The sequence below is a fragment of the Bombus flavifrons genome, chromosome 1, assembly GCF_040668555.2.
Source record: "Bombus flavifrons isolate JBK064 chromosome 1, iyBomFlav1_principal, whole genome shotgun sequence".
Classification (NCBI taxonomy): domain Eukaryota; kingdom Metazoa; phylum Arthropoda; class Insecta; order Hymenoptera; family Apidae; genus Bombus; species Bombus flavifrons.
The window spans coordinates 9,261,245-9,289,179 of record NC_138442.1 but is presented as its reverse complement, the minus strand read 5'-3'; the positions used below and the strand labels follow the sequence as shown (position 1 = coordinate 9,289,179).

The 27,935-nt window shown below is 34.0% G+C and overlaps 7 protein-coding genes across 12 annotated transcripts; 3 read left to right on the top strand and 4 right to left on the bottom strand.

Moving 5' to 3' along the window:
* Positions 1-97: 97 nt before the first annotated feature.
* Positions 98-10,222, bottom strand: LOC138185200 (CECR2 histone acetyl-lysine reader dikar). 2 transcript variants are annotated; one of them, XM_069123973.1, is made up of 9 exons: positions 9,444-10,222; positions 8,339-8,427; positions 7,977-8,141; positions 7,785-7,901; positions 7,374-7,706; positions 6,736-7,301; positions 6,506-6,651; positions 5,066-6,444; positions 98-4,969 (listed from the first exon to the last, which is right to left on the bottom strand). In XM_069123973.1, the coding sequence occupies exons 1-9, from the start codon at positions 9,469-9,471 to the stop codon at positions 584-586; spliced, it is 7,209 nt and encodes a 2,402-aa protein (XP_068980074.1). In that variant the 5' UTR covers positions 9,472-10,222; the 3' UTR covers positions 98-583. The 2 variants fall into 2 exon arrangements, with proteins under 2 accessions (XP_068980074.1, XP_068980084.1); XM_069123983.1 differs by lacking the exons at positions 7,785-7,901; positions 7,977-8,141; positions 8,339-8,427; positions 9,444-10,222 and having other exon boundaries at positions 7,374-7,572; positions 7,646-7,706.
* Positions 10,223-10,337: 115 nt separating this feature from the next.
* RanGAP (Ran GTPase activating protein) lies at positions 10,338-14,143 on the top strand. The gene is made up of 7 exons (XM_069123995.1): positions 10,338-10,471; positions 11,037-11,179; positions 11,308-11,727; positions 11,799-12,598; positions 12,679-12,903; positions 12,967-13,180; positions 14,059-14,143. The coding sequence occupies exons 2-7, from the start codon at positions 11,062-11,064 to the stop codon at positions 14,079-14,081; spliced, it is 1,800 nt and encodes a 599-aa protein (XP_068980096.1). The 5' UTR covers positions 10,338-10,471; positions 11,037-11,061; the 3' UTR covers positions 14,082-14,143.
* Positions 13,240-17,068, bottom strand: LOC138185215 (phosphatidylserine lipase ABHD16A). Its single transcript, XM_069124008.1, has 11 exons — positions 16,866-17,068; positions 16,738-16,791; positions 16,037-16,347; positions 15,773-15,957; positions 15,585-15,699; positions 15,362-15,497; positions 14,960-15,124; positions 14,724-14,851; positions 14,453-14,652; positions 14,210-14,361; positions 13,240-14,143 (listed from the first exon to the last, which is right to left on the bottom strand). Exons 1-11 carry the CDS (start codon positions 16,953-16,955, stop codon positions 14,036-14,038), a joined length of 1,644 nt encoding a protein of 547 aa, XP_068980109.1. The 5' UTR covers positions 16,956-17,068; the 3' UTR covers positions 13,240-14,035.
* An 893-nt stretch (positions 17,069-17,961) lies between these two features.
* On the top strand, positions 17,962-19,360 carry mbf1 (multiprotein bridging factor 1). Its single transcript, XM_069111312.1, has 4 exons — positions 17,962-18,376; positions 18,468-18,519; positions 18,806-18,966; positions 19,052-19,360. Exons 1-4 carry the CDS (start codon positions 18,302-18,304, stop codon positions 19,205-19,207), a joined length of 444 nt encoding a protein of 147 aa, XP_068967413.1. The 5' UTR covers positions 17,962-18,301; the 3' UTR covers positions 19,208-19,360.
* Positions 19,361-19,797: 437 nt separating this feature from the next.
* Prosbeta6 (proteasome beta6 subunit) lies at positions 19,798-21,036 on the bottom strand. Its single transcript, XM_069111284.1, has 4 exons — positions 20,794-21,036; positions 20,431-20,620; positions 20,093-20,329; positions 19,798-20,020 (listed from the first exon to the last, which is right to left on the bottom strand). Exons 1-4 carry the CDS (start codon positions 20,889-20,891, stop codon positions 19,835-19,837), a joined length of 711 nt encoding a protein of 236 aa, XP_068967385.1. The 5' UTR covers positions 20,892-21,036; the 3' UTR covers positions 19,798-19,834.
* Positions 21,037-21,237: 201 nt separating this feature from the next.
* Gmd (GDP-mannose 4,6 dehydratase) lies at positions 21,238-26,882 on the top strand. 5 transcript variants are annotated; one of them, XM_069111180.1, is made up of 8 exons: positions 21,238-21,370; positions 21,638-21,846; positions 22,068-22,310; positions 22,388-22,580; positions 22,660-22,892; positions 22,968-23,183; positions 23,262-23,330; positions 23,473-24,289. In XM_069111180.1, the coding sequence occupies exons 2-8, from the start codon at positions 21,793-21,795 to the stop codon at positions 23,533-23,535; spliced, it is 1,071 nt and encodes a 356-aa protein (XP_068967281.1). In that variant the 5' UTR covers positions 21,238-21,370; positions 21,638-21,792; the 3' UTR covers positions 23,536-24,289. The 5 variants fall into 5 exon arrangements, 4 of the variants coding, with proteins under 4 accessions (XP_068967281.1, XP_068967289.1, XP_068967303.1 ...); XM_069111188.1 differs by having other exon boundaries at positions 21,264-21,370; positions 21,662-21,846; XR_011172854.1 differs by lacking the exon at positions 21,238-21,370 and having other exon boundaries at positions 21,446-21,846; positions 23,473-23,661; positions 23,825-24,289.
* LOC138178923 (forkhead box protein I1) lies at positions 24,267-26,256 on the bottom strand. Its single transcript, XM_069111271.1, has 3 exons — positions 26,130-26,256; positions 24,677-25,748; positions 24,267-24,431 (listed from the first exon to the last, which is right to left on the bottom strand). Exons 2-3 carry the CDS (start codon positions 25,262-25,264, stop codon positions 24,267-24,269), a joined length of 753 nt encoding a protein of 250 aa, XP_068967372.1. The 5' UTR covers positions 25,265-25,748; positions 26,130-26,256.
* Positions 26,883-27,935: the final 1,053 nt, after the last annotated feature.

The window sequence follows — 27,935 nt, the reverse complement described above, 5'->3', positions numbered from 1 at the left end:
GACCTTTCACGAGTCTGTAGTGCATCGACAATCTCAAGGGATATAGTAATCAGTACAGTCTTCTACCCTTATCACAGTACCGAGATTTTTCTTAAAAAAGAAAATAAAAAAAATAAAAAAGTTGTTAATGAAAATAAAAGAAGTAATTCTGAATTATACGTGTATAAACGAAAAATAAATAAATTGCTTCATTAAAAAAGAAAAAGAAAAAAAATTAGGAAGGTCATTATCATTCTATAATACACAAGGACATCATGCCTAGTCACATGGATTAAAGGGGAAAAACATCGATACCGTTTCCTTTTCCCTAGAAAGAAGAAAGTCTTGATTACGTTTGAAGAGCGAGATAAAGTTAGACGAAACAATATTTACAATCGCGATAAAATTTTTTATCGCATTTCACCCGAATGGTGAATGAAACACTAACGCAACTTGTTCGGTAAAACAGAAATCTAGATGCCACTGCTATCAACAGATAACATATTCGAAATATCATTTCCTCCAGCTTCTCGATGGGGACGGTATATCCACCGAAATGTCGCATACAATCGTTCCAAAACGCCCATTACAAAGATTTTAACGGCTAAAGCCAGGACGGTCGATGATGATGGGGCGGCGGTTGAAGCGCGTATAGGGAATGAATGTACTGTTGATAAGCGGTCGGATCCATCGTTAAGTTTGGCCCATGAGGCGTTACATAAGCAGACACAGGAGGCCCGTAAGCTGCTGATCTCTGAGCGGAATGAAGGAAAGGGTGAGGTGGATAATTTCTCGGCGGTTGATTGCTAAGCTTGTTACAGGCTTGTTGCGTGGCGTCCGTAACTGGCGGAACTTGCTGTTGTTGTTGTTGCTGCTGTTGCCTGAGCGCCATGCTATAGTAACTATTTGGATTCCGAAACTCATCCAAAAACGCGAACGCAGCCGCTGCAGCTGATGCGTCTTTATCATAGAAAGGTGAACTGGTCGTGGTACTGGTTGACGCAGCGAAATTAAAGGCACTCCCAGCTGGTGGAACCATGGTGGTATTCTTTAGACCAATCGAGTCAGCTGATGTTCCCGTGTATTGTGGAAAACCAGGTATACCTGTACCAGATTGTGGTTCCGTGCTAACCGCCGTCGAGACGCTTGTTACGTTTTGTTGCTCTTGCTGTTGCTGTTTGCTCTTTCTGCTCTTTTTCGTTTTCACAGGTGTCGACGTAGAACTACTAGACGCTTCTCCACCTCTACGAGACGATGACATTGACAGAATACCCTGTGTATTCTTCGCTGCTGCGGTCTGCAAACTTTGAAGCAAGTTCAGATCTATTTCCGCTGCGCCGGATGCTGGATTACGGGCGTACGCCAGGTGTTCTGGCTTTGTCTGTGGTGGTCGAGGAATGGTCAACAACTGTTGTTGTTCTTTGCCAGTACGGCTGACCAAACCTAGGCCTAGACGTGCATACGCTGGATTCGTCGCTACGGAATCGGCTAGGTTGCCGACAAACGCAGTGTCGAATTGACTAGCTGAAACTGCTTCAGGTTGCGGCAATGCCATTATGGGGTCGAAGCTAAATTGTTCCTGGCCCGTTCTCGCTGCCGTTTCCTGCGTCAAACCGCGAGACGCCTCTGTAGATGATTCATTGTAAATTCGTTTCTTCACTGGAGGCAAATTACTGGTCGAGCTGTTCACTGGTCCGCTGTTAGTCGCAGCCTTTGAACTGGCATCGAAGTAATGCGGACTTGGATACACGGGTCTAGAATTTGGCATCGGATAACCAGACGATTGGAAACCACTAGGATAAAGAGATTCATGAGTTGTCAGATTTTGTTGGAATGCTAAGATTTGCGACTGATCTTGCGTTGAGAGCTGTTCACTGGTACTCGACGTCTTACCAAGGAACGACCGCTGTTGAGCGTACTTCTGAGCGTTCAGAGAATTGCTGAGGTCGGTGAAACTAGGTCGCTCCTGGGACGTTTGTTGCTGTTGTTGTGACTGTTCCTGACCACCGTGCCTCGAAACAGACCTCTGGAGGTCGATATTAGGATAGTTATTGCCAAACGTTGGTGGGTATTGGTTTGGTGACTGATAAATCTGATGATTCGCATTTAGGTTTAACGATGCAGCCTCCGGTGGTACAGCAAAATTTCTCTGCTGCTCCGTGCTCGAAGACTTCTCCGTAGTACTAGATTTCAAGTAATCAGTCCGGTGTTCTGTTTCGTTTAACGTTGACGACACTGAAGACTGAATATACGAATGGTTCTGTTTATATCCGTGAGAATAATTTGAAGGCGTCGACGCAGCTTGTGGATAATCTTCTGCGCTCTTTTGTGATTGTGGTTGCGGTTGCTGTAGACTGTAGTTTGTACTTTGTTGTGGAGACGGTTGCGAGTAATTCGAAGGCTGTTGCGAAGATTGCGACGCCTGTGATGTACATGCGGACTTTTGCTGAGGTGACGGTTGAGAGTAGGTGCGGGTTTGCTGAGGCGATGGCGCTGGTTGAGTGTAAGTATGTGATTGTTGAGGAGATGGTGATGGTTGGGAATAGTTACGGGACTGCTGAGGCGATGGAGACGTTTGCGAGTAGTTCCGGGATTGCTGAGGCGATGGTGAAGGCTGAGAGTAGTTGCTTGGCGGTGGTTGCTGAGGAGACAACTGCGAATAATTTTGTGGCGTTTGAGGCGAGTGTATCGAGTGTGAGTAATTGGCAGGTTGTTGAGGAGAAGGCTGAGAATACTTAACTGGTTGCTGAGGCGATTGTTGAGGCTGTGAATATGCTGCATTCTGAGGAGAAGGTTGAGAATATGAAGGCGGTGCTTGTGGGGAATGTTGAGGAAAGGTTTGGATTTGTTGAGGCGAAGGTTGAGAATAGTTTCGAGGTTGAGGCGATGGCTGGGAGTAGCCTGTTGTGAGAGGTTGAGGTGAGGATTGCGTGTAGCTGGCAGAATGTGTCTGAGGTGATGGATGTGAGAAGTTTGAAGATTGAGACTGTTGAGAATACACTGGAGGAGGTTGAGGCGATGGCTGGGAATAATTGGAAGGTGGCTGTGGTGATGGTTGAGAATAATTGGAAGGTGGCTGTGGCGATGGTTGAGAATAATTGGAAGGTGGCTGTGGCGATGGCTGAGAATAATTGGAAGGTGGCTGTGGCGATGGCTGAGAATAATTGGAAGGTGGCTGTGGCGATGGCTGAGAATAATTGGAAGGTGGCTGTGGCGATGGTTGAGAATAATTGGAAGGTGCCTGTGGTGATGGCTGAGAATAATTGGAAGGTGGCTGTGGCGATGGTTGAGAATAATTGGAAGGTGGTTGAGGTGATGCTTGAGAATAATTGGATGGTGGTTGTGGTGATGGCTGAGAATAATTGGAAGGTGGTTGTGGCGATTGTTGAGAGTAATTGGAAGGTGGTTGTGGCGATTGTTGAGAATAATTTGATGGTGGTGGTTGAGGAGACATCTGGGAGTATCCAGACGACTGCTGTGGAGATTGTGCATATGGAGAAGGTTGTTGTTGTGGAGATGGTTGAGAATAATTTGGCGGTGCTTGGGGAGAGGCCTGAGAGTAAGGTGAATGCGGTTGCTGAGGCGAAGGTTGAGAATAATTAGCAGCTTGCGGAGATGGCTGAGAATAATTGGCAGCATTTTGTTGCGGAGATAGCTGTGAATATTTAGGAGTAGATGGTTGCTGAGGAGATGGTTGAGAATAATTCGATGGTGGTGGCTGCGGAGAAGGTTGAGGATATATCTGTTGTATGGGTTGTGGTGAATGCTGTGAATAAACAGGAGATTGACTCTGATTAGAAGATTGCAATGGTTGATTATATGACTCGTTTTGTGTCGAATTCTGAGGGAAATTAGTTTGAGGAGATCGCTGAGGAAATGTGGGTGATAACTGATGATATATCTCTCCAGAATTTTCTTGAGGTGATTTCTGAAACGTTTGATGCGACTGTTGGGTCGATATCTGGGAATAAAGAGGCGCCTGTTCGTACGATGATGATGGATAGGCTGGAGATAACGGATGATTTTGTGGGGATGGAGTGGGGGGTAATTGAGCGCTGTATCTTGGAGGTGTAGCATAATAGGGACTATTGTAAGGGCTACTTCCCGTTGATAAAGCGTCCTGATAGAATCCGGCTCCTCTAATCTGTGGCTCGACCGAAGCCATTATCGGTTGCCCTTGCGGAGATCGACCTGAACGTCCAGGTGGTGACTCCTGGGAGAAACTCGAAACAGATTCACTTACACTACTACCACCGGTACTCATTCTTCTTTGTCTACCACAAAACACTTCCTGCAATTCACCATCCTTCTTCGTTATACCGTCCTCCGACTCTTCGTCTTTCTTCTTCGACTTTGGCGCTCCAAACGCTTTAAACCAAGCACTCAAATTTGGTGTCGCTGTTTTGGGCTTCTGCGTGTCCTTCGCGTTAGATTGATTATCTTTAGACTCTTCTACAATGGCAGGTGTTTGCGTTGTCGTTATTCCAGATGTTTTCTCTTCTCTAAGACTAGACACCGGAACTGCAGGAAGAGTATTGTGGTCTTCTTCTTCATCGTCGTTAGAAAAATTGGGATTGGGCGAGGAAACTAAACTTTTACAAATTAACTGTATGGAATCCACATTTTTCAAAACAGTTCCTAAACTGAGTTTTGGTTCTTCGTCCGTGTTCTTGTTCGTTTGATCGTTGTCGCTGCTCAATTGCACGGTCATTTCAGCAGCATTAACGTTAGGTAAGTTCAATGGTTTTTTTAGAAGCAAATTTCCCTTACTTTTTCCAGGTTGTAAGCGATCTATCGTACGTTGAATCTTTTTGGGCCTGCTAGGTCCGTGAGGACCGAAGATTTTGATGGAACTTGGTCGTTTCCTTGGTGCTTCTACTTTTGGACCTGATCGGCCAGATTCGACGGACGAAGAATGAAATATTGGAGAATCACTTCCTGAAGAAAATTCAGAGAGTCTTGGTGCGTCATCTAACCATTTGTTGATATCCTATTCGGAGATAAAAAAATAAAGTGCAGTTATATACAAAAATATTAAGTTACGTCTATCTATATTATGTAAACGTGAAACATAAACTATTCTTACATGAAGCGTCTGTTCTGTTGCCTGATTCAATGCTTGCATGGAGCTTTCTTCTTTTCCAAATCCTTTGGTATGTTTCGACTGAGCTACTTTTACTTTCTTAGTCTCAGCGACTTCTTGGTCTTGAGTCTTGACAGGATCTTCCATGATAGGAACTTTTTCTTCTTTTATTCCCTTTTTTAACTTTGGTCGTTTTACGCTGGATTTATCGCTGTCGTGAAAGGTACTACCATTTGAAGGCACTTTTTTTGAATACATATTGTGAAGGTCGTTTTTTCCAGTTTTCTTCTGTTTCTCCTTCTCATTTTTCAATTTCTCCTCTCGCCTCCTCTCGCTTATTTTATCTTTTAAACCATCCAACGATTCTATATCTTTATCACCTATAAATGCAGGAATTTTCTTAGACGTATGTGTTTCTTTTGAATCTACATCGCTTTCTAAATCTAAATCTTTGGAATCTATTTCACTTGATATCTCTCCGTTTTTAAGTTCATCGTTTTTCTGTTTTGATTTTTTCTCTTTATCCTTAGTACGGCTTTTTTCAGACTTCTCGTCAGATTTAAAAGCCTTTAACCCCGTCTTTTCCTTCTTTCGATTCTTCTTAACTTTGATATGCTGCGTTTTTTCTTTATTCTCCGGTAATGGTTCATTTTCGTGAGATTCGGTTTTCTTCAATTTGTTCTTCTTCGCGTTATCTGTAAATACCTCCGTCTCCTCGAGTTCCTTCTTCTCGATTTTCCTATTTTTACTTTTTACGACGACTAGGGGCTCATAATCTTCTTCGAAGTCCTCTTTCCGTTTCTTATTCTCTTTCGATTCTTTCATCGGCCGCACATTTTCCGCTTCCTTTTTTTGTTGATGACGTTCTTTACTAACTTTTTTATCTATCTTCTTAAACTCCTCTGATTCTTTGGATGTTAGCTTTTTGGTTTTTAACAATAAATTATTTTCGTCAACGTGTTTCCTTCTTTTTGCTGTTATGACACTCGATTCAGACATTGCATCCTCGCTTTCTTGCTCTTCTTGTTCTTCTTCGTTTACCGATTCTTCGTCCTTTGCTCTTTTACTCTTCTTCTTACCTCTTTTTTTCTTCGGAAGTTTATAATTTTTGCCCCGTTTTTCTTCTTCGTCGTTCTTATCATTCGCTTTAGATTTTCCTTTGCTTTCAGATTTATATGATTTCGATTTTTTCGTAGATTTTTTCGAACGTTTTCTATTCTGATGAGGAGACGAAATGCGAGAAGGACACGACGGAGATGCGGGAGTAGCAAGAAACGACTTCGGTGACGAAGGATCCTCGTCGCTAGATGTTTCCGATTCCAGGTAACGTCCCACTGCTTTGTCAAATGCTTCCTTAAGGTTAAATGCCATTTCTGTGTACTCTGTAATAGAAAAAAATATTTAATCATAAAATATGTATATCTTAGAATAAAAAATACTAACCATTATCAGAGCCATTATATTGCCTACAATTATCTACTATAAGTCGAAAATCACGTTTGAATTCACTTAAACTTTTGTATAAACCATTTTCAAGTTTCTCCTCCATTGTACTAAGGTCCATGGGTTTTCGCACCACGCTATAGTACCTAAAACAATATATAAATAACAAGAATAATGACTTTTGTATTTTGAAAATACCTAAAATTATATATAGAACTTTAATATTATACCTTGGGGCATATTCTTCATCCACAGGGTCAATGAATGGCCAAGCATCCACATGATCTTTGAGACTTTCAAGAACTTTGTGCATTCCAACACGACGTTCTTCTTCTTCAATTCCAAACGAGTAACCGTATTTATATCCGTAATTAGAGGATACATAATTTCCATCGCTATTACTTCCAATGCCTTTCTTTTTTTCTAATCCCTCCACTTCGTCCCTAGTGTGAATCACAATTTGACCAACAGCTGAAGCCAACGAATTATTAGTTTGCCGTCCTTTTTTTTGAATCGGCGGTGAAGGTAAGGGTGGAGGTGTCTCCTCTTTAACATAAACATTCTTTGAATTCTGAGTCCCCTTTTTACTCCCTTTGTTTGTTTTAGTTTTGATCTTCGATCTAACCATGACTGTTTCCATCTGTGTCGTTGGTTCGTGACTTCGAAGTACACGCGAACTATTACGTTGTAACAATTTGCGCCTTTGCTGTTTTTCTTTTAAATCAAAAAGTTTCGGGATTTCAGGCATGAAATCCTCGGACAGAGTACGGTAAAGTTTACGTTCGGTATCGTACTCCTAAGTATTATAATAACATCGTTAGCAGAATCTAAGGAATAAAATAATTAACTCGTTTAATAGGACAATTACCGAATCACGAAATTTTTCAACTAGACGGCTCCAGTCCTGCTGAGTAAAGCAGACAACCTGCCACACACTTTCTTTTGCTTTCCCGTGTATTAAACTGTCCTCCTTCTTCTCCTCCTCTTCCTCTTCCTCCTTCGCCACTCTGTTTCGTCGTCTTTTACGCTTTTTATCCCTAGGCTTACTTTTCTGTTTGTGCGAGATGCTGTTAGAAGTATCAATGTAGTCCTCCCTATATAATCGAGTGCCGTAAAAGTACCAATAGGCAGAATTCTTACGATCATGTCCTAAAGGTTCGACTCGCAGGCTATCCGAGTCCAAATTACCTAATGATTGCTCCTAAAAGTTACGAAGCATAAATATACTTGTAACAATTTTTATAAAAAATACTTTCCCAGGCATTTTTTATATACATACCACGTCTTCAGCGTCAAGCCGAAAGTCGCAGAGAGCACGTAAAATTTCTACTTTTTGACGGAGTGGTAGTAACTCAAAATCTACATCTGTATTAAAAGGATTTTCACATTTGTATTCCTGAGAGCAAAATGAATCATGTATTACTTTTAATGATATGTATATTATATATATATAAAAGAAGAACCAATTTACCTGACATTTCTTTCTAAAAAGTCTGCGAAGAAACATCTGATAGTTAAAGGTTGAGATGTCATTGCGCGTGTCATTTGGTAAACAACCTTCAAGTAACCTGACTATTAGCTCCTGTACTAAACGTCCCTCGGTTCCACCATCCGTTAACAAAGCTTCTTCTAAATCCTAAAATAATAAATGATTAGTATGTATATGTACACGGCTGAAGAAACAAAAAATTGATGCAGCCATGACAAAAGAATGCATAGCTTTTAAGAACATAAAGCTGAAATATGGTCTATTTAACTTCCTATAAGCTGAAGCAGTAATAACAAGTCTCATGAACAATGCCTACTCGTACGAGTCAGCATATAGGTAGATACCTCAATATCAAAGTCCAGGAGATTGAAGGCAGCCCTAAATAATGAGCAGAAGTGTGCTATACTTGGCACCTCCCACCACGATTGAATGTCTAAAAAAATAAAGGAACAATTGAGAGTTCCTTCATATTATATTTCTTTAATCTCTGGAATATCTTTTTTTGTATGTGCTTAGAATATTTCAGAAGTTCAGAAGTTATTGACTCGAAAACTTCATTGATGAAATTAAATATATATGATTGTGTAAATACAATACTATATAAAGAAACAACTTCTATTTTAATATCAAAAGTAATATTTATCTGTACATGTATATATTGGTTGTAGAATTATACAGATACATATTTATTTTAAAATAGTAGAAAATATATATTTATCTCTGTATTTTTTTATAAATTATGCATTCTTGCTAAATATTAATTTTTATTTTATATCATTTATACTGTTATTTTAAAATGATATAAATATCTTTTAAAAATTTATATTTGTGATTTTTTAGTGATAATAAATTTCTAAATAAAAAAGTAACATTGGACTCATTTCTTAAAGTGGTAAGAATATATTCTAAATAATTCGTAACAAATATATAAAAAAAGATATATAATTTTAAATAACATTATTTTCTCTTGTTAATAATAATTATTAATTTCTATGCTTCCTTTAACTTGAAAATACAATCTTTGATAATTCACTACATAACAAAACTACTATTAACTAACAAAACCAAATATTTATAATAAGAAAAACTACATTTCAAATGAGCACAAAAAATTCTCTAAAAAAAAACATGTCCCAAAATATAATAAGATCAAAACCAATAACTTGACATAACAATACTAATGGACAAAATACGAATATAAACGCCGTGTACGAATACTCTGTATAGAACGTAATACAATAGGGAAAAATAGTAAAAAAAAAAAAAACAATGAAAATGATTCTCTGTTGCTAAACTTGAGGTCATTGACAAGGGCTCTCAATCGTAAGCATCGATCTTCCTAGTAGTACATAATAATTACTATATAATAATTAGAGAAACAAAAAAACCCATAAGATATTTCATAATAATAGTTTCATCTTCATAACTAATAAATAATAAAAAGTTCACCTAGGATTCCGATGAAAGTGGGAAACATAACCCGTCCTGTGGCGGGCAAACCGGGCGAATCACGTCAGGGCGGATAAAGGTTGTTGAAAACAGCACGATGAATCGCGTGTTGCCTTGGCAATTTTTCCTAGACGAAACTTTATTTTTTTTCCTAGAGCAGCGTGCGATCCAAACTGAATCAGTTATGACTGACGAAGAGAGAAGAAAAACGCAGAAGGTGGATGGTTAACGCGTGTAATAGCCAAGCAAAACACTTTTCAGCTCGGTGGAGCTGAATCGTTTTTAAAATACCGGGATGCACATCAGAGGGCTATGACACCCATAGTCTTCGTAGAGATAAAAGAGCGGGCAATTCCACATAGCTTGGTCCTGCCTGCGTTAAACAGCGAATAGCGAAGTACATTCGTCCACTGGCAGTTCCCAAGGAACGGCTACCGCCGATTTTATTTTGGCTGCGCGACAACACTGCACGGGTTGCCAGCGATGCGCGCGACACTCGCAACCATTCTAATCGGGTAACACTCCAGCCTCAAAACAACCACCAGCTTCTTCCTCGACAATGAATCGTGCACTAGTTTCGATCTGTGACCACATTAACGCAAAATAAGAAATGTCTAACGTGTATATATGGTCTCACCGCCGCGACAGTTTCAGTTTTCCCCTGGTTTTAAAATTCGATTTCATGTACGCGTCTGTGTGCGTACGTGTACGTGTGTTATGTCGACAAGGATAGTTTTCTGAGACGCACTACGCGGACGCACGGGTGCGGACTGTGCACTGGTAACTGCAACTGCGGGCGTATGCCTAAGAGAATGAGGAACATAGATTGGTTGATATGTTTCGCGCGAAATTCATTTAATTGAATTGTTGGTACTACTGTCTGGGTTTCTTTTCATTAAAAAGGAAAATCTTTATTGAGATCTTTATCTTCATGAAACTACAATAAAACGCACAAATATATAGAATTGTGTAACATTCAAAGTTCACGTCAGAAATATTAAGGCAGATTCTCGATCCACATTTGCAACGTATCAAAAGAGAGATAATAACAGACATGTGCATTATTTAATAAAAGGAATCTTTTATGAATATTAATGAGCAATATTATTAGACTACAACACAATAAAAATAAAGCTGCGTTTACATTTTTTTAATTACATTTTGTTCTATATGTTACAATATGTAATTATGTAATAGTACAAATAATTATAATACATCAATATATAGATAAATAGATTTTATTACGACATAATATACATTTGCATTTTGCTATGACAATTTCTATGACGTATTCCTGATGGACTACTACAATCATAAATGTAAGCACGCGCATTGGCTGAAAATCTCACATGTACGTATGTATGTGTGTATATCATACGATATGTGTAGTATGAGAAAATTACATTATGAATCTTTGAACAGTTGGTACATAACTCCCGCGTTTACTAGCGCGTGGTGATGCGTTGCATTTGTATCAACATTATGAATAAGCTTCGAAATTAAGTGTTATTCAAGAATAGTGTTTGTACTCAGAATTATTTGACACTTTATGTGACGAAGAAACACTAAAAAAAGGTTGATCATTACAAAGAGTGATTAAATTTCAGTAACTCAAACAATGTCGTCGTTTAATTTGAGCGATCTTGAAGCACAATTACAAAATATTACCGAAAATAATGCCGGTAACGGTGTCTCTTTCGCAAAGAAATCGCTTAAACTTGATACTGAAGAAGACGGTAAGTTATTTACCACTTCAGATCATACGATCTATTATCGTATATTTTTATATTCGTAAGATTATACGATATTGTATAAACACTTTGAAGGTTACGTGAACTAAATATTTAATTTTCTGTTTAATTAGCGTTGGAAATAGTCAAAGCAATACGAGCATGTACAAATTTGGAGTATTTAGACTTAGAGGGCAACACTTTAGGACCACTTGCAGCCAAAGCTGTAGCTCAGGCATTACAAGAAAATGGTACATTAATGAAACGTGCTCTTTGGAAAGATATGTTTACTGGCCGTGTAAAGACAGAAATACCAAAAGCTCTTGAATATCTTGGCTCTGCGCTGTGTATTGCTGGTACCCGCCTCTTTGAACTTGATTTAAGTGATAATGCTTTTGGCCCAATTGGTATTGAAGGATTAGCCAATTTCCTAACTTCTAGTTCTTGTTACACTCTTCGTGTACTGAGATTAAATAACAATGGACTTGGAATATCAGGTGGAAAAATATTGGCAAAAGCATTATTAGATTGTTATAATAATAGTTTCCAGGGAGGTAAGACTTATCATTCATTCTGTTAGTTATTGAAGTAAGCAAATAAATTAATATATTGGAACATCTTTCAGGATCACCTGCCTTAGCACTAAAAGTATTTGTGGCTGGAAGAAATAGATTGGAAAACGATGGTGCAAAGGCGTTGGCATCTGTTTTTGAAAAGTTAACCAGTTTAGAAGAAGTTGTTATGCCTCAAAATGGTATATACTATGAAGGTATAATAGCACTTGCCAATGGATTGTCTTCTAATCCTGGATTGCGAATTTTAAATCTCAATGATAATACTGTTGGGCCAAAAGGAGCCCAAGCAATTGCCAAAGCATTACCAAACTTCCAAAATTTAGAACAACTTAATCTTGGCGATTGTTTGCTCAAAACACAAGGTGGTGTAGTTTTAGCAGAAGCGTTAGCAGTTGAAGGGAGTTATCCATTACTTGCAGAACTTAATTTAAGTTACAATGAAATCAGAACAAGGGGTGCCAATCCCATAGCTCTTGCTATGGCTAAGAAAGAACGTCTTGTAACCCTACAATTGGATGGAAACCATTTTGGTCAAACTGGCCGTACTATTTTGCGTGATTCGCTTATAATTTCTGAAAGAATTGGATCGTTAGGTACATTAAATGATGATGAGAGCGAAGATAACGAAGAATCTGATGAAGAAGATGAGGAGGAAGATGATGAAGAAAGTGATGAAAAAGATGAAAGTGAAAATGAAAGCAAAGAAAATATAGATAATAATGACATGATTATAAATGGCAGCATAGTACCACCAAAAATAACTATCATGGAATTTTTAAAATCACCAACAGGAGAAAAGTTATTGCTATTACCAGATGATGTAGTGCAAGATTTTATAACTCACGTCAAAGTAAGTAAATAATATTACGTTTTTATTATTAACATTGCCAGCATTGCATTATGTGTAACATTCCCTTTTTTGCATTTCAGAATTTGTCGGAGAATGATGCATCTCCTGAATTAAAATTCATCGAAGAGTTTACAAGAATAATTATGAAAGTATCAGCACTCAGTACAACTGGTTATGCTGACGTGAGACTAAGAACTCAGTATCTTACAGATGCTTTATATTCAAAACTATGTTCTTTTGTAACAGAAAATGATCAGATTTCTGTTTGGAATAACATATTGCTAGTCAACCTAGGTTTAATAAAAGTAAGTATTTTATGTCCTTGAATTACATGTATTTCAAACAAAGGGATTTGTTTTATATTTCAGGCTGAAGATAAAAGTAGTGGGAAAATTGATTGGAATTTGGAAGGATGTTTCAAAGCGTTAGAGACAATTAGTCAAAAAGATTATTTTTTACAAGAGACACGAAGTATATTGAAATTTTTTTTAGAAAATCCAGTAAAAGTGAACAAAAAAAAAGTTATGGATTCGTTTGAACATTCAAAAGACTCTCTTAAAGCTGTTCTAAATCGTATGCAAAGTACGTAATAATTATTGAATTATCTTTTGTATAATTGGTTTACAGAACATATGATATATGAGATATATCTATTTATTTTTAAATGCTTTGCAACTTGTAAAAATACAAATTATAAATTTTTGCAAAATAAAAGTGTTGCATCAAATTTTTATAAGTTTTTTTTATATATAAACAATTACATTACTATGCATATTACGATTTTCTTTTTGATTAAAGTAAAAATCTTAATTATAAATACAAATTCCTAGATTACAAATACCAAAATTGTATTAGACTGTTCTGCGAGTCGAATTAGTTGAGGTAAACAGACGCACGTGACTGGGTAAGAGCGTATTCACAACCTTCAGATACTACAGAAGAAAATATTGATGCATTGTTCTTCATATATTTAACTACTTGGTATAGTAAACATTTTTTGGTTTATACAACATATTTTAAATTGTGTAAACCAAAGTTTGACAGGGTTCTCAGTCCATATCGTACATTATGCATATCATAAATCTCAGAAGTCAAAGGAAATCAACATCTATCAGCCATTAACTAGAGTCCTTTGTATCTATCTTGTGCTTAGCAATCCCAGCACATGGATGTTGTTTACCTTTATTGACTCGACTCATTGAACAGAGTATAGAACTCAAGTAATGAATACAAAAATTTTAGTTGAAGATAATATCTTTATCAATTTGGAATATAAAAAACAGGTTGAAATTCTACAGAATAAATAACGTTTATCAATAAAACTTAACGTCAAATGCATTAAAAATTATTATGACTCTTAAGAGTTCCTATTACCATAAGAATAAGAATCTTGAATAAAACTCCTAGTAATTAATCAATTATAATATCATGGAACTTTTATTCTGTTATTGACATTGCAGATGCAGGATTCCAACCAGGTTGAAACAAATCCACAGCTAATGGTGTACAATGTGATGATGGTTGATCCTTCATATACATTGTTGCCTAAAATGATAAAGATATAAATTATTAGATATTTATTTTACACATTCCTTAATCACATTTACATACAAGAAATACAATAAGCTGTTGTTTTGTCGTAGAATCACAGTCTTCTCCAAGTGTGGAGGGATACAGTACAATATCACCATTTTTTTTTATATCTGTTCCAATAAGTTTCAAACATTGTTTTTCATCAACCCTTACTGTTTCGATTATTGATTCTATAAAAAATATTAATATGTATCATTACATAATAATGTTGGAAGATTAACTTGGAATCTGTATTTAATAATCTTTAAAATTATTTCTTACTTCTAGTAGATATATCTGCAGATAAAAATCTCACTAAAAGTGTAGCACACCCTGAGGTTTCCGCAAAAATATGTGGATAACGTCGTATTAAAAGTTTTGTAAGCAGCATATTACCACGATTTCCTGGTAAATTATTACCACTGGGGGTACATACTACTTCATCTTCTGTTCTTCGTATAAGCAATACCGTGCCATTATATCTTTAAAAAGAAGCAAAAATTATACATTTGTTCATATATATACACGATACTTCAGTAAAATTTTATAGTACCTATTTAATTGCTCAGCAATATTCAAATTGAAATAGTCCCTAATAATGTTTCGTACCAAACCCTCTAGCGACGAGGACATTGTCATAATAGCTAACGGAAGTACATCATCAAATGTAGCATCTAACACCTATAAAACGTAATAACTTCTTTATATAATAATTTTATTTTTCAAACAATTTACATAAAATTATTTGAATTAAATTAGTGTATAAAATGTGCGATGTAATGATCTTACCAAACTTTGAATAGAAGGATAGTTCATAGCAGCCCATGTTGCAGTGTATCCACCAATACTCCAACCATAAACAATTATTTGTTCCTCGGGGAATTTTAAATGATCGATTGCGAAGCGCATTACGCAATCGATAGCATTCTCTTCTTGAAGAGGATACGGCGCACCCTTTGTAGTCATTTTCATGTCTTACTGTTATCATGTTATGATCGTAGTTTGATTGAAGGAGAAGTCTTGCCATTACTTCAATTACATTTAATTTACATACATGATTGATATTAACTGTAACATTGCCAAAATTTCATCTTTGCGATTCAAAATGAGATATAATAAAGTAACAGCAATTCTTCTCATCAAAGTATCAACATAAAAAGTTGTAAAGTTTGATAGAAAAGTAATACTTACAGTACTGCTACCAAAACCTGGGTGATTCCAACCCAATATAGAATATCCTTTACTCATTGGAGTTGATATAATACCAGTTTCATAAAATCCACAATTTCCTTCACAAGTGATAACCAACATGTTACCATTTGTTTTCCTATAAAATTAATATATAAATATAGATAAGGATAATGTATCACAAAATAACATTTTTAGAAAGAAACGTTACTAATGTTTACATTACTTGTAACGTCTGTCAAGGAATATAGCATCAATTTCATTATTATCTGCAGTTAACAATTTATATCTTTCCCCACCATGTTTTATTAAATGTATTCTTCCTTTTAGAAGTGTAGATCCTATATTAATCATAAATTATATCAATAAATAAAAGATAATACAATGTATGCAATAATGACCTATTTAACTTACGAAATGCCCAGTTAAGAACTGTTACACTTCCAGGATATATCATCTTAATAGCAAAAGTGTGAGCTACAATATACGATAAAAATTTACAAGGCAATGTACATATAAATTCTTTACCAGTTTGCCTTTTTATACGACCACTAGAAGCTGCAATTTTTTCTAAAGTCAACTTCCCTTTAGCTGTAACCCTATAAATACAAATTCAAAAAATTATTCAAAATCAGATATATATTAGTTTGATGTTAGTTTAGTAAAAAGAATATATACTTTTCTATATTTCTGATGTCAAAATCTACAGGTCTTGCCCAGAACTCAAATTCATATTTATCAAGTTCTTGCTTTGTTTCGACAGTATAATGTGCATTTACTTCATTCAGTGTTTTCAAGAATTTCAAATATATTGGATTATTGGCTCTAGAACAACCACGAGCTGCTAATGATGCAATAAAAATTGCACTAGCACTTGCTGCTAATTTGCACAAGAAAGAAATATTCTCCGTTATAGAATTGCTGTGTTGATAAAAAAAGATAGCCACTAATGGAATTGTATATAGACTTATGGACCAAATCGCTGCAAACTGAAATAAATTTATTAACAGATTTGTTTCACAGACGAGACATTTGTTTCCATTATGTAATTAATTTCATGATAAACAATTATCATAATTAACAGACTGTAAATTTTTATGCATTTATATGAGAACTGAAAATACAAAATTACAATAACATAAAAAAATATATGACACATCAAAAATATAATACTTTCTATAACACTTGGTAATAAAACAATTTTTCACAGAGGTTCCACATTTTTAATTATATTTTCGAGAATATGAATTTGCATAAAAATCCGTAGTCTATTGACGATTGATGATATCAATCTCTAGAAACACAATATTCTTAATGGATCAGTTTATGTTATTAAAAATAAAATTTGAACATAATCTTCTTTTTAATGAAATACTCACGCAAATTACGATTTGATCACCCCATCGTTCTAAACTGTTAGGCTCATATGATTTCTGAAATAAATTAATAAAGACATAACCTAAAAATACACTAGTCTAATAAATTTTGTGCAATTATTAATAAATACCTCAACTAAACGACCGATCCATGTTATTTCATAAACTTTAAAAAGGCGAGGACCAAAATTACATTTCCAAAGTGTGCGAATGAAAGACATTTCTCATTTGTTTCAAATATTTCAAACAAATCAACGTTCCAAATCGCCAATGTAAAATACGGGACACAGCAACTTAGCAAATCATGCACATAACATAAGAAAACAAACCGTTACGATTGGTAACGTATTTGTTGGATAGATACGATCATATGGTCTACAAAAAAAAAAAAAAAAGAAAAACACTATTAAATTCGCTTATGATGAATATATTCTGCCCTCTTATATAACAATAATTTATAATGGTTCAAACATAATTGTATCATCGAATATTATAAAATTTCTACGAACACTTGTTGGTAAATTTCTAAATAAAATTGATTTGATAAAAATATCTAGTTTTACCAAATTTTGTCTCTTTAATAATTTATTATTTTGTTACAATTTAAAGGAAATAATGAAAGTTCTATGTTTTACAGAATTAGTAATTACTTTTTTTATTGTAAATTATTATTAGACTTTGGATGTTTATCTAATTCCATATTTTAATAAAGCTGACTATAAAGAAGTGGGGCTTAAATAGAGATTTGTTTCATCTATTAAATATTATAACGAACATTTTAGATTTGATATTTTAAAAATTTTACATACTAGGATTTTGTATAATATTGACTTTAAAAATTTCTCAAATATATAAAAATCCGTGGTCTAGTTTTCACATATTTTCCAATTTATTGTCAATTATCCATATGTATTATAAATGTATAATGATCCATAGTATAATTATTACATATTTTTGAATTTATTGTTAATTATCCGTGCTTATCATAAATGTGTAAATGTGATTCACTGTCTAATTTTTTTGTTACCTATTGTAAAATTTATTCGACATTTTTGAAAAAACTTTACAAATGATCCCTATCAGATAAACACGAAAATCAATAAAACAAGAAACATTCGCAGAAACTGCTTATACATGAAATCGTTATAATTTTGAATAATATATTTATAGCTATTTAAACACCGCGGTCATTTGATTTATACGCATTTCGTAAATATAGAAAATCAATTGTATCTATGTATAATAGTGCATGATCTTGCATAACAAACGACCTATTGCAAAAATTAATAACTAGTAAATTTTCAGTAAAAATTTATAGTTAAACGAATAAAAAATAAAAATTGTATCATTCGAAGCGTGTGTTTGAAACAGTATGCGAGGAATTGGACAATTTGGTTGTGCATGGGTCGATTCTGGGTCCGTACGTTAAATCGTGCTTTTTGGAACGTATAGAGAAGTTACTGGAAGATTCAGAACAAGTATATACGATAGTGGATGTGGATAGTATTGCGTGCGACATTGATAATACAATTTTTCATTTCTATCGGCATATTCAACTTTTTTCAATATGTCAGATTGGAATACCGCTCCTATTACATTACGAAAACGTCCACCAAAAGCTTCAGTACTTAAATCAGAACAGGTAACTTTTTACGGTAGATATTTTCCATCTATTTTGTCTAAGATGATCCCTAGACCAACATCTATTGTTGTGTAATTGTATTTATTTACAGGCAGTGAATGCTGCACGTCGTCAAGGATTTGTGATCGAAACGCAAGCAAAATGTATGTAATTCTCAAGATTGTGTATTCTTAAGATTTGTATTATTAAATCTTAGGAATACATATGTATATGTATACATATAATTCTTTAAATTTCGTTTCATTTCAAAACATGTTTCATATGTTTGAATATTATGAGGCTAATATGATGCAATACAAGACATTGGGTTTCATTATATTATTTACATTTTTTTCTTGGCATATTATATATATTCTAATTTATTTGAAAGTTAATAAGTAAATTGTTTTTTCCTTTGAAATATATAAATAAATTGTTCTTTTTTGTTAGGGGGTGGAGGAACAAATAAACAACATGTAGCTACTAAAAACACAGCTAAGTTGGACAGAGAAACAGAAGAATTAAAACACGACAAAATTCCACTTGATCTTGGTAAATTAATTCAACAGGGAAGACAAAGTAAAGGATTATCTCAGAAAGACCTTGCGACAGTATGTTATTATTTATGTAACTCTTATACATATTTATGTTGTTATGTAAGATATATTTATATATATTTGTTACTTTTCTGTATAGAAAGTAAATGAAAAAGCACAAGTCATCAATGATTATGAAGCAGGTCGTGGAATTCCTAATCAAATGGTGATTGGCAAAATAGAGAAAGTGTTGGGAATCAAATTGCGTGGTAAAGATCGTGGTAAACCATTATCACTTCCTGGGAATAAAAAGTGAATCTTGAGAGGAACAATCTGTATTTCTTACCTTTATATATTGTTCCCTACACAGAACTGCAAGAAATATTGTAGGATTGAGAATGATTCTCACACTCTTTACCTTTAGTTATTTTATTATATACTTTAAAATAAAATATTATTTTATTAAATATATTACTGTCTATTGTAAAGTAGGTTGTTATAGTATGCCTTTGTGTACAGAGTACAAGGAGTGCATTCTTATTTAATTTTTAAAAGTTATATATGTGTTCAGTCTTCAAGTATGCAAACATTAATTTATGAATTATAATTTGTGTACCGTTTTGTTATATTTTTAAAATACATCCGACTACTATTATTGTGATATACATCTATGAATAATATTTTACAATTTGGTTAATGTAGGCTAAATAAAATAGTATTAATGCAAATAGAAGTAAAAGGTCTATATGTGTATGCATACAAATCATTGGTTTGATAGCATTTATACACACACATACACACTCATTTCAATGTATAATACGATACAAATCACAATAGTTGTATATAAAGATAAGAAATTATTAAATAAATATTAATTATACTTTTTTAGCATTAACTTTATTCATATAGAAATTTGATAGTGTATAAATTTTATTTCACTCCATTAATCTTTTCTCAATTCAAAGGTTGAATCCTGTATGCCATCTTTTGTTATAATTTTGATACTTATAGAATCACCAGTGTAAATATCTCTTTCTGCAGCTGATATGAAAACATCTTTTATAATTGCAACAGCTTTTTCTTGAGTTAAAGGGATAGGTTCAACACCTTCTTGATTTTTATATCCAATCTAAAGAAATATATTACTTTGATAAGTAGTTACAATCTAATTTAATATAATAATAGTACTGCTGTTCACTACCTGATTGTCCAGAAGAGGCTGCAGAAGAGCACCAGCAGAACCACCTGCTCTATATTTTGTTACTTCACAATGTCCTATGGGATCATAACTGTATACACAACCTTTACCATCCTCATCTAATCCACCAAGAATGTTGCTCACATAATAAGGAAAGAAACGTTTATAATATAACATTGTTGATAGCATCTGTGCAACTGCTAATGTTGGCATTTCTTTTTGGTGTTCATGTTCATACATCTATCATACACAAAAAAGGTTATTAACAATTATTAAGATTATTAAGAAATATCTTAACATTAAATTGTAGTAATTAAAAATGAAACTTCATCAAACTTTACCTGCATTCTTGCAGACAGAAGTCTAGTTAAAGTGAGCGTATCGCACCAGCAGCCTGAACAACCCAAAATAGTCTTAGATGACAAAGGGAAGAGTTTTTGTTGTTCACGTGTATAAATGGAAAATCCTGTACTGAGACGTGTATCTGCTGCTATTACACAGAAATCATCTCCTGCAAGGGCTATGACACTCCTATAATTATAACAAAAGAAATTTCTATATAAAATGAATTTGTAATAGTTTGAATAATTATATTATTACATTATTTAAAATTCACAATTATATTATTTATGATAGAAAAATATAATAAAATATATAAATATGATTCATTAATGTTAAGAAGATATAGGTTATGTACAACTTACCCTCCGTTATCAGCGTACGGACTGAAACTTTTCATTTTTGCTGCTTGTGTCTCATAATCAGGTAACGATCTTCCTGAATTTTCACTTAAAAGAGCCATTTTCTTTAATGTTATTTTGTAAACTAAATCTTAATCACTCCTCAACCTGAATGACAATACACTTTGCAGTGAAAATGGCAAGCAAAACAGCACTTTTCTCACATATAAACATGTATGATTGTCATACTTATGATTGGCTAGTTCATGCTTATCTCTACACGAATACACCAATGGCAATAAAATTACTTTTAAATTTTGCAAGTGTACGACAAATTACGGGTACTTTCAAAAGAACTTTAAAACACACATATACACACTTACGCCTTATATATTGTATAACTTCTAATGCTTTTAGATTATATTATTAGCTTGTTAATTGGCCACTTTTATCCCCACTATGTTTGACAACTGTCTAGGCGCGCAATTCTAGTATTATACGTGTTGAGCTGTTCAAAAGATTCGTAGCTGTTATCATTTTCTATTAAATAATGAAACATTCAAATAAATACTGTTCTTAGTTGGATATTAAAAAGAATTAGGTAGGAACATTGAATATTCGTTAGTAAAATAGATTTTTCTCGCATATAGTATAGTCTCATTATTATTTATAACATCTGCAAAGTAATATAGTTTAATTTGGAGTAAATGAGGGATATGCAATTGTTAAATCAAATAATACAATTCTATTAATTCTAAATTAAATATTATTCTTTTTCTTCTCTCCACTTGTATAAACTCAAAATTTCGAACAGAGTGTTGAGTTTCTATTGGTTATCGTACCTATTCTATTAACCGTATTGCTGTAGATATCTATAATGTGAGGTTTATAGCTAGCATCCGAATGCATTGCACATGAATGAACGCAACAAATTATCTTATCAGTATTGATAACTTCCGGACAGGTTGGCAAAATTGAACGATATTGCAGAAGAACAAGACAAGTTTTTAATAGTGCATCGAGATGGCAACTGACGGCAGAAGACGCGTCGCATTAATTACTGGTATTACCGGACAAGTAAGGTTGCCATTTCATACTTTGTTGATATATAGTGGCTCCAGACTGTATTTAGAACTTTCCATAGAAAATATTTATGTATCTATTACACGTGTTCCGTAAAACATCTTGAAATTTCATTATGATAAAACACTATTTTTCATAGATACGTGTTAATTTTTTGTATTCTGTTTGGGAATTATATTATTTCAATTTGTTATATTACTATGTTTTCTTTCTAGGATGGTTCCTATTTAGCTGAATTCTTATTAGAAAAAGGATACGATGTACATGGTATAATTAGGAGAGCTAGTTCTTTTAATACTGCCCGAATTCAACATCTTTATGCAGATCCAAAATGCCACCGCCAAGGCAGAATGAAGCTTCATTATGGTGATATGACAGATTCCAGTAGTTTAGTTAAAGTGATTAGTTCTGTGCAACCAACAGAGATTTATAATCTTGCTGCTCAAAGTCATGTCATGGTACACATCTATTTTTAAAACTATATTTTATGATTATTTATGAGTTTATTTGGCAATGTATTATTATGTTTTCATAGGTAAGTTTTGAAGTAAGTGAATATACTGCTGAAGTAGATGCAGTAGGAACAGTTAGATTATTAGATGCAATACGTACTTGTGGCCTTGAAAAATCTGTAAAATTTTACCATGCGTCAACATCTGAACTTTATGGCAGAGTAACTCAAGTACCACAAAATGAAAAAACTCCATTTTACCCTCGTTCACCGTATGGTGATTACATATAAATATTATCTTATGTTTAATTTTATATATTTTAAAATAACATTAATTTGAATATTAAAAATTTCAGCTTGCGCAAAATTATATAGCTTCTGGATTGTGGTAAACTATAGAGAAGCATATAATATGTTTGCATGTAATGGTATATTATTTAATCATGAAAGTCCTCGTAGAGGAGAGAATTTTGTTACAAGAAAAGTAACTAGATCTATAGCGAAGATACAGTTAGGTTTACAAGATGTTCTTGAACTAGGAAATTTAGATGCTAAACGAGATTGGGGACATGCAAAAGATTATGTTGAAGTAAGAGAAACATATATTATTCTTTATAATACTGGAAATATTTAGAAAGTTTCTTAAAATCTGTATACTTTACAGGCAATGTGGTTGATGTTGCAACAGCCAATTCCGGATGATTATGTTATAGCAACAGGAGAAACGCATAGTGTTAGAGAATTTGTGGAGGCAGCATTTCTATATGTAGGTCGTACTATTAAGTGGGAAGGTGAAGGTGTAAACGAAATAGGACAGGATGCACAAACAGGACAAGTATTGGTTAAAGTGAATCCTAAATATTTCCGTCCAACGGAAGTCGTAAGTATTAATTACATGTAACAGTAACTACACAGTGTTGTAACATTATAGATTAATTATAAATATTTGCTTGTACAGGATGTACTTTTGGGTGATGCTAATAAAGCGAAGGAAAAAATTGGCTGGAAACCTACTGTTACGTTTGAGGTATTTAATTATTAAAAAACTTGATACTAATATTTATAATAAATATAAATATAACCATAAATATAGTAAATATTTATATTTATATATAATAATATATAATAATATATAAATATAAATATAGTATTAAGAAGTATTATTTTAGGGTCTTGTAAAGGATATGATGGATTCTGATTTAGAACTAATGAGAAAAAATTCAAATGCCTGAAATCATTGTTTATTGGTGATAAGAAGTTGATAAGGGAGAAGCTGAAATTATCAAGATAAAGATACAATAGAATTTAATGCATTTTTAAAATACATTCTATGTCTCTATGAGACAATAATATTTAAAGTAGGTTTACTATATTATAAGAAATTCTAATATAATATTATATATTCTTGGGTCAGACGTAGATGAGCTTTCTACTACTTAAGATAAAAAAAGAAAAAATAGCTCTTTTTAGTTTATTGATATGTACTATACACATGTACTAAATATTATTTAATTTCATTAGGTATAATCTCCATATACCATATATTTTATAAAAGGATTGTTATAGATTTGTTATTTCTCGTTTGCTGTTATGCTTTAAAGACTACATTCTAGAAGTTACAAAATTATTCAACTTAAAAAATCATTTAATTGCTGAAAGATAGCACAATTCTTATATACAACAAGTCTTCCTTGTACACACACTATAATTTTGTATATAATGTATCATATTTTAGATTAATTGTTAAATAATACTTTTAATCTTTATACGCAACGTGCGATATATAATTAGAAAAATAAGCACATTTTTGTAATAAACAGCATTTATTTTATATTGTATTCAAGAATTTTCAATAACCTTAATTCAGTATATCGAAGAAGTATACAATAACGATATCAAATCAATTATTTATTTATTTTACAATTGATTATTTTGATATTAAAAATGCATAGTTCCTACACATTTAAATAGGAGATTCGTTTGTGGATTTTCGCAAGATATTCTCGATCGTAAACATCATCGACTTTACACAATGTCCTTGAGCTTGTTCAGCGTTTTTCTCAATTGTTTCACATCTCTGTTCATCTTTTTCCTTGCGTGTCAAATTGGATATGATTTCCGGCGAAACCTAAAATAACAAGGTATAAATTTACAAAAAAATATAATCATCTTCCACATCATCTAAAAATTATTCCAACACTTGGATCAAGTAGACCCAGTTTCTTTTTAAGAAGGCACTTTAAGAAGCTCTCAAACCAAATTCGAAAACTAAAAAAGAAGAAACAAAGAAAAATGGAAGAAAGGAGTGAAAAAGACAAAAGAAATAGTAAAATAAAATTTTTTAAAGATACAACTCAATTTGATTTTGCATACCGAGACCACCGTGTGATGCTGTTCCTGTTTATCCTGCATCAATCCTCGTTGCCTCCTCATCCTTCTTCTTCTATAATTACCATGCTCGAACATCTCGCTTGCAGAAGGATCTAAAGTCCAGTAGCTTCCTTTACCAGCTTGATCTTCCCCATTATCGTTTCCAATCACTTTATCCCTTGGTATCTTCACAAAGCAATCGTTTAAACTCAGATTATGCCTTATACTGTTTTGCCATCCTTGACGATTTTCTCTGTAATAAGGAAACCTATCCATAATGAATCTGTAGATCCCTGAAAGGGTGAGTCTCTGTTTAGGCGAAGAATTGATTGCCATGGCTATTAAAGCGATGTATGAGTATGGTGGTTTCTCATAGCGTGGCTGTGGTTTGTATCTTAGTAGAGGAAGGTCCCACGAAAGAGGCACGCTCCTCGTGGTCAACACATCCGGGACTAAGTTATAGCAGCTTGGTAGAGGACACATTGTTGGAAATGTTTCTTCTGTGCTCCAAAATTCGTAACTTCTGCGTAGATCGCAGTTGTAGATCTTCGACAAGGAGCAGGGGTGGTTTTGGTAGCTGTTTGGCTCCATTAGAAGATGGAATGATCAAAACATTTGATGTTCGTGCACTTTCTTATATTGTTATCGATATTTCTTCAAGTTATGAGGGACCGAAATTAGAATTTTTATTATTATTTGGATTTTTAGGATTGAAACTGAATTCTTTATTATTTGGAGTATTGGATTTTTTTAGAAGCCTATTATAAAATTGAAATCTTTGTAGTTTCATACAATTTCACTATCTCCTTCCTCTCTTCATGTTCTTACGCGTTATCCTCGTCGATCTTCGTTTTCATCGTCATTACCAGTGCCATTGTTCAAATTTTCAAAAGTCGTTTCAAGACTGTGATTCACACAGATGCAATTTCACAAGTAAATAGCCTAAATCGCAAGCACTTTGTTCTCTGTGTCCACTTCTTTTGTTTTCAAGGACCAACAAGATCCAAGAAAATCCTCAAGTACCTCTACAGTCGAACCATGCATTCTTTCAGATTGAACAATCACCTAGAGAGCACTTCACAATCATTCACAATTAGTTCTATGATCTAATATTGTAATCCAACACTAGAAATTATAATTCAATTGTTCAACACCAAGAAGAAAATTTATGAATAATTGAACCGTCCAGGGAGGAAAGTAGTACAATAACAGTACAATGACAATATTTTCAAAAAATTAATGAAGTTAATTCCGTAACACATTGTGGGTGGTATATAATCGCATGTATGTAATTTCGGTTTCCGCAGAATATCAGAAGGTAAACAAATTGGCCAAACTGAAGACGTCCAACGCAAAGTAAACGAAAGAGGTCGATTTACGTCTTCCGTCCACAATATTAATAAACTTAAATTTACATATGTAAAGAAATAATACTAAATTTTCTTATATCATCTACCTAATTAAAAGAGAGACACACTTGTGTCATTTTTCCACTGATATGCTCAATTGTACTTCTTAATAAAAATAATTACTTTTGCTGATTGCTTAACTTGCTTTGTTAAAATGACACGACTGGTTCTTCTAGGTGTTAAACGTTGTATAATGCTTTTAAGATTGGAAACACTGAACCGCCTCGAACTGGTCCGAGTTCGTATACGTCGATGACTGACTACGATTTGCGGCTGGTTAGACCAATTCTCTAACGAAGGGTGTTTAATTTGACTCGGAGATTCAGAGGATGGACCAGCTCCGCCCATCGTGGCTTCCTGGAGGTACGTCGTTCGCGCGTTTTCAATGCGAGGGAGGCGTCGCGTTACCTATCTGAGACCCGTGGGTACATGTTTTATTGCTATTTACACATATGCTGTCCCAACACCCACGCCGGCAGTAAACGAGCCGATATGTAAACAAAGTTGCGGTAATTATACCGAAACCGTGCCGCTTCTTGGAACCGCTCTTGTCTTCCTCTTCTGTGCTTGCCACCCTCTCTTCCACGTTAGCAGGCCACGGTGACTTTGACTAGGGGGAAAACCGTCAAGTCACCCCTTTTCCAATGAAGTTTCGCGATTCACTTTCTGCTGGACTAGAAAGTAACGTTATAATTAATATTGCAACTATCGTATGTCTTAACTACTAACTGCTAACTACTAATTACTATAAATTTGGAAAATTTGTAAGTGAGTTAGGTATAAATTTTGTATCAATGAAATCCAGATTATACGCATATAATCTTATTAAAATCTATCTTATTAAGAATTTATCTTAGTAAATTCTAGATCTATAAAAGTTGTATGTGAAAGCTAAAATTGTATCATGAATAATTTAGATCTACATGTTTCAGGTTTATCAAATTTTCGTTTAAGATAAAATTGTATTATAAATTGTATTATTTACAATCATGTTATATAATTATATTACCTATAATCGGTCAAATTAAATATCCTTTAAACAGAAGCTATCTATGTTTTTCTATTCTACTCTTATAGATCTATTTTACAATTGAGACAAAGCGTTATCAATAATTAAGCGTTAACTTTTATCAATGCAGGTATTAAACGAAGATATGTTCTTCACTTATCTTTGACTTGCTTTTACTAGGTTTGTTTCCACATTCTTCTTAATGCTTTTATTATCTCATTCTTAGCGATCATTAGTTGTCAGCATGCTGTTGTTACTAAAACAAATCAATATCAAGATCTTCTATTATAAATACTTCTACTTTTATTATGTTCAAATATTTTTCCAAATTTTATGAAACCTTGATTCCTGAAGATTATCTAAAAAAATATCATCACATGAAATAACATTCTGCCGGTAATTTTTAACGATCCAGTAACTTAAAAATATTTCTTTCAATCGTGTTTTTGAAGAGGCCAAGCTACAGCTACGGCCGTAACCGAAGATGAAGAGATTGAGGGAAGAAACGTCGTTATTTGTTTGTTCGCCGTTTCTGGTGCCGTCCTTCGAGCTTCGTTCCATCTTGAAATATTAAGAAACAAATCACCGTGGATCTGACGGCGGAAGGAACCGGCGGATTAGCGTATTCAAAGCTCCAAAGTACCTTGGTCTCGTATCCCGGGCATCCTCGGTATGTTCTTCGAAAACAACCAGAATTGTCTTCGTGGTGTTAATCCTGCGCCCCTGTTTTCCGTTCCTTAAATCATCCCGATGGTATAAGTAAAGAAAAACATTTACAAAAGCTGCGGCAGATGGTAAAAATAATTTTCGTCTGAAAGAAAGTACATTTCTATTTTTTATTCAA

Excerpts from the sequence above, each read along its gene's own strand:
- LOC138185200 (XM_069123973.1), bottom strand. The coding sequence starts at position 9,471 with ATGTTTCCCACTTTCATCGGAATCCTAG. Across the intron at positions 8,428-9,443 it reads CACTTTCATCGGAATCCTAG|ACATTCAATCGTGGTGGGAG; the intron begins GTGAACTTTTTA and ends TTATTTTTTTAG. Across the intron at positions 7,302-7,373 it reads TTGAAAAATTTCGTGATTCG|GAGTACGATACCGAACGTAA; the intron begins GTAATTGTCCTA and ends TATAATACTTAG.
- RanGAP (XM_069123995.1), top strand. The coding sequence starts at position 11,062 with ATGTCGTCGTTTAATTTGAGCGATCTTGAAGCACAATTACAAAATATT. Across the intron at positions 11,180-11,307 it reads ACTTGATACTGAAGAAGACG|CGTTGGAAATAGTCAAAGCA; the intron begins GTAAGTTATTTA and ends CTGTTTAATTAG. Across the intron at positions 12,904-12,966 it reads TCAACCTAGGTTTAATAAAA|GCTGAAGATAAAAGTAGTGG; the intron begins GTAAGTATTTTA and ends TTTATATTTCAG.
- LOC138185215 (XM_069124008.1), bottom strand. The coding sequence starts at position 16,955 with ATGTCTTTCATTCGCACACTTTGGAAATGTAATTTTGGTCCTCGCCTT. Across the intron at positions 15,700-15,772 it reads AGTTCTTAACTGGGCATTTC|GATCTACACTTCTAAAAGGA; the intron begins GTAAGTTAAATA and ends TGATTAATATAG. Across the intron at positions 14,362-14,452 it reads TGCAGATATATCTACTAGAA|AATCAATAATCGAAACAGTA; the intron begins GTAAGAAATAAT and ends TATTTTTTATAG.
- mbf1 (XM_069111312.1), top strand. The coding sequence starts at position 18,302 with ATGTCAGATTGGAATACCGCTCCTATTACATTACGAAAACGTCCACCA. Across the intron at positions 18,520-18,805 it reads GATCGAAACGCAAGCAAAAT|GGGGTGGAGGAACAAATAAA; the intron begins GTATGTAATTCT and ends CTTTTTTGTTAG. Across the intron at positions 18,967-19,051 it reads CTCAGAAAGACCTTGCGACA|AAAGTAAATGAAAAAGCACA; the intron begins GTATGTTATTAT and ends TTTTCTGTATAG.
- Prosbeta6 (XM_069111284.1), bottom strand. The coding sequence starts at position 20,891 with ATGGCTCTTTTAAGTGAAAATTCAGGAAGATCGTTACCTGATTATGAG. Across the intron at positions 20,330-20,430 it reads TTCTGTCTGCAAGAATGCAG|ATGTATGAACATGAACACCA; the intron begins GTAAAGTTTGAT and ends TGTGTATGATAG. Across the intron at positions 20,021-20,092 it reads AGCCTCTTCTGGACAATCAG|ATTGGATATAAAAATCAAGA; the intron begins GTAGTGAACAGC and ends ATATTTCTTTAG.
- Gmd (XM_069111180.1), top strand. The coding sequence starts at position 21,793 with ATGGCAACTGACGGCAGAAGACGCGTCGCATTAATTACTGGTATTACC. Across the intron at positions 21,847-22,067 it reads TTACTGGTATTACCGGACAA|GATGGTTCCTATTTAGCTGA; the intron begins GTAAGGTTGCCA and ends TTTTCTTTCTAG. Across the intron at positions 22,893-22,967 it reads ATGCAAAAGATTATGTTGAA|GCAATGTGGTTGATGTTGCA; the intron begins GTAAGAGAAACA and ends TATACTTTACAG.
- LOC138178923 (XM_069111271.1), bottom strand. The coding sequence starts at position 25,264 with ATGGAGCCAAACAGCTACCAAAACCACCCCTGCTCCTTGTCGAAGATC. Across the intron at positions 24,432-24,676 it reads AGCATCACACGGTGGTCTCG|GTTTCGCCGGAAATCATATC; the intron begins GTATGCAAAATC and ends TTGTTATTTTAG.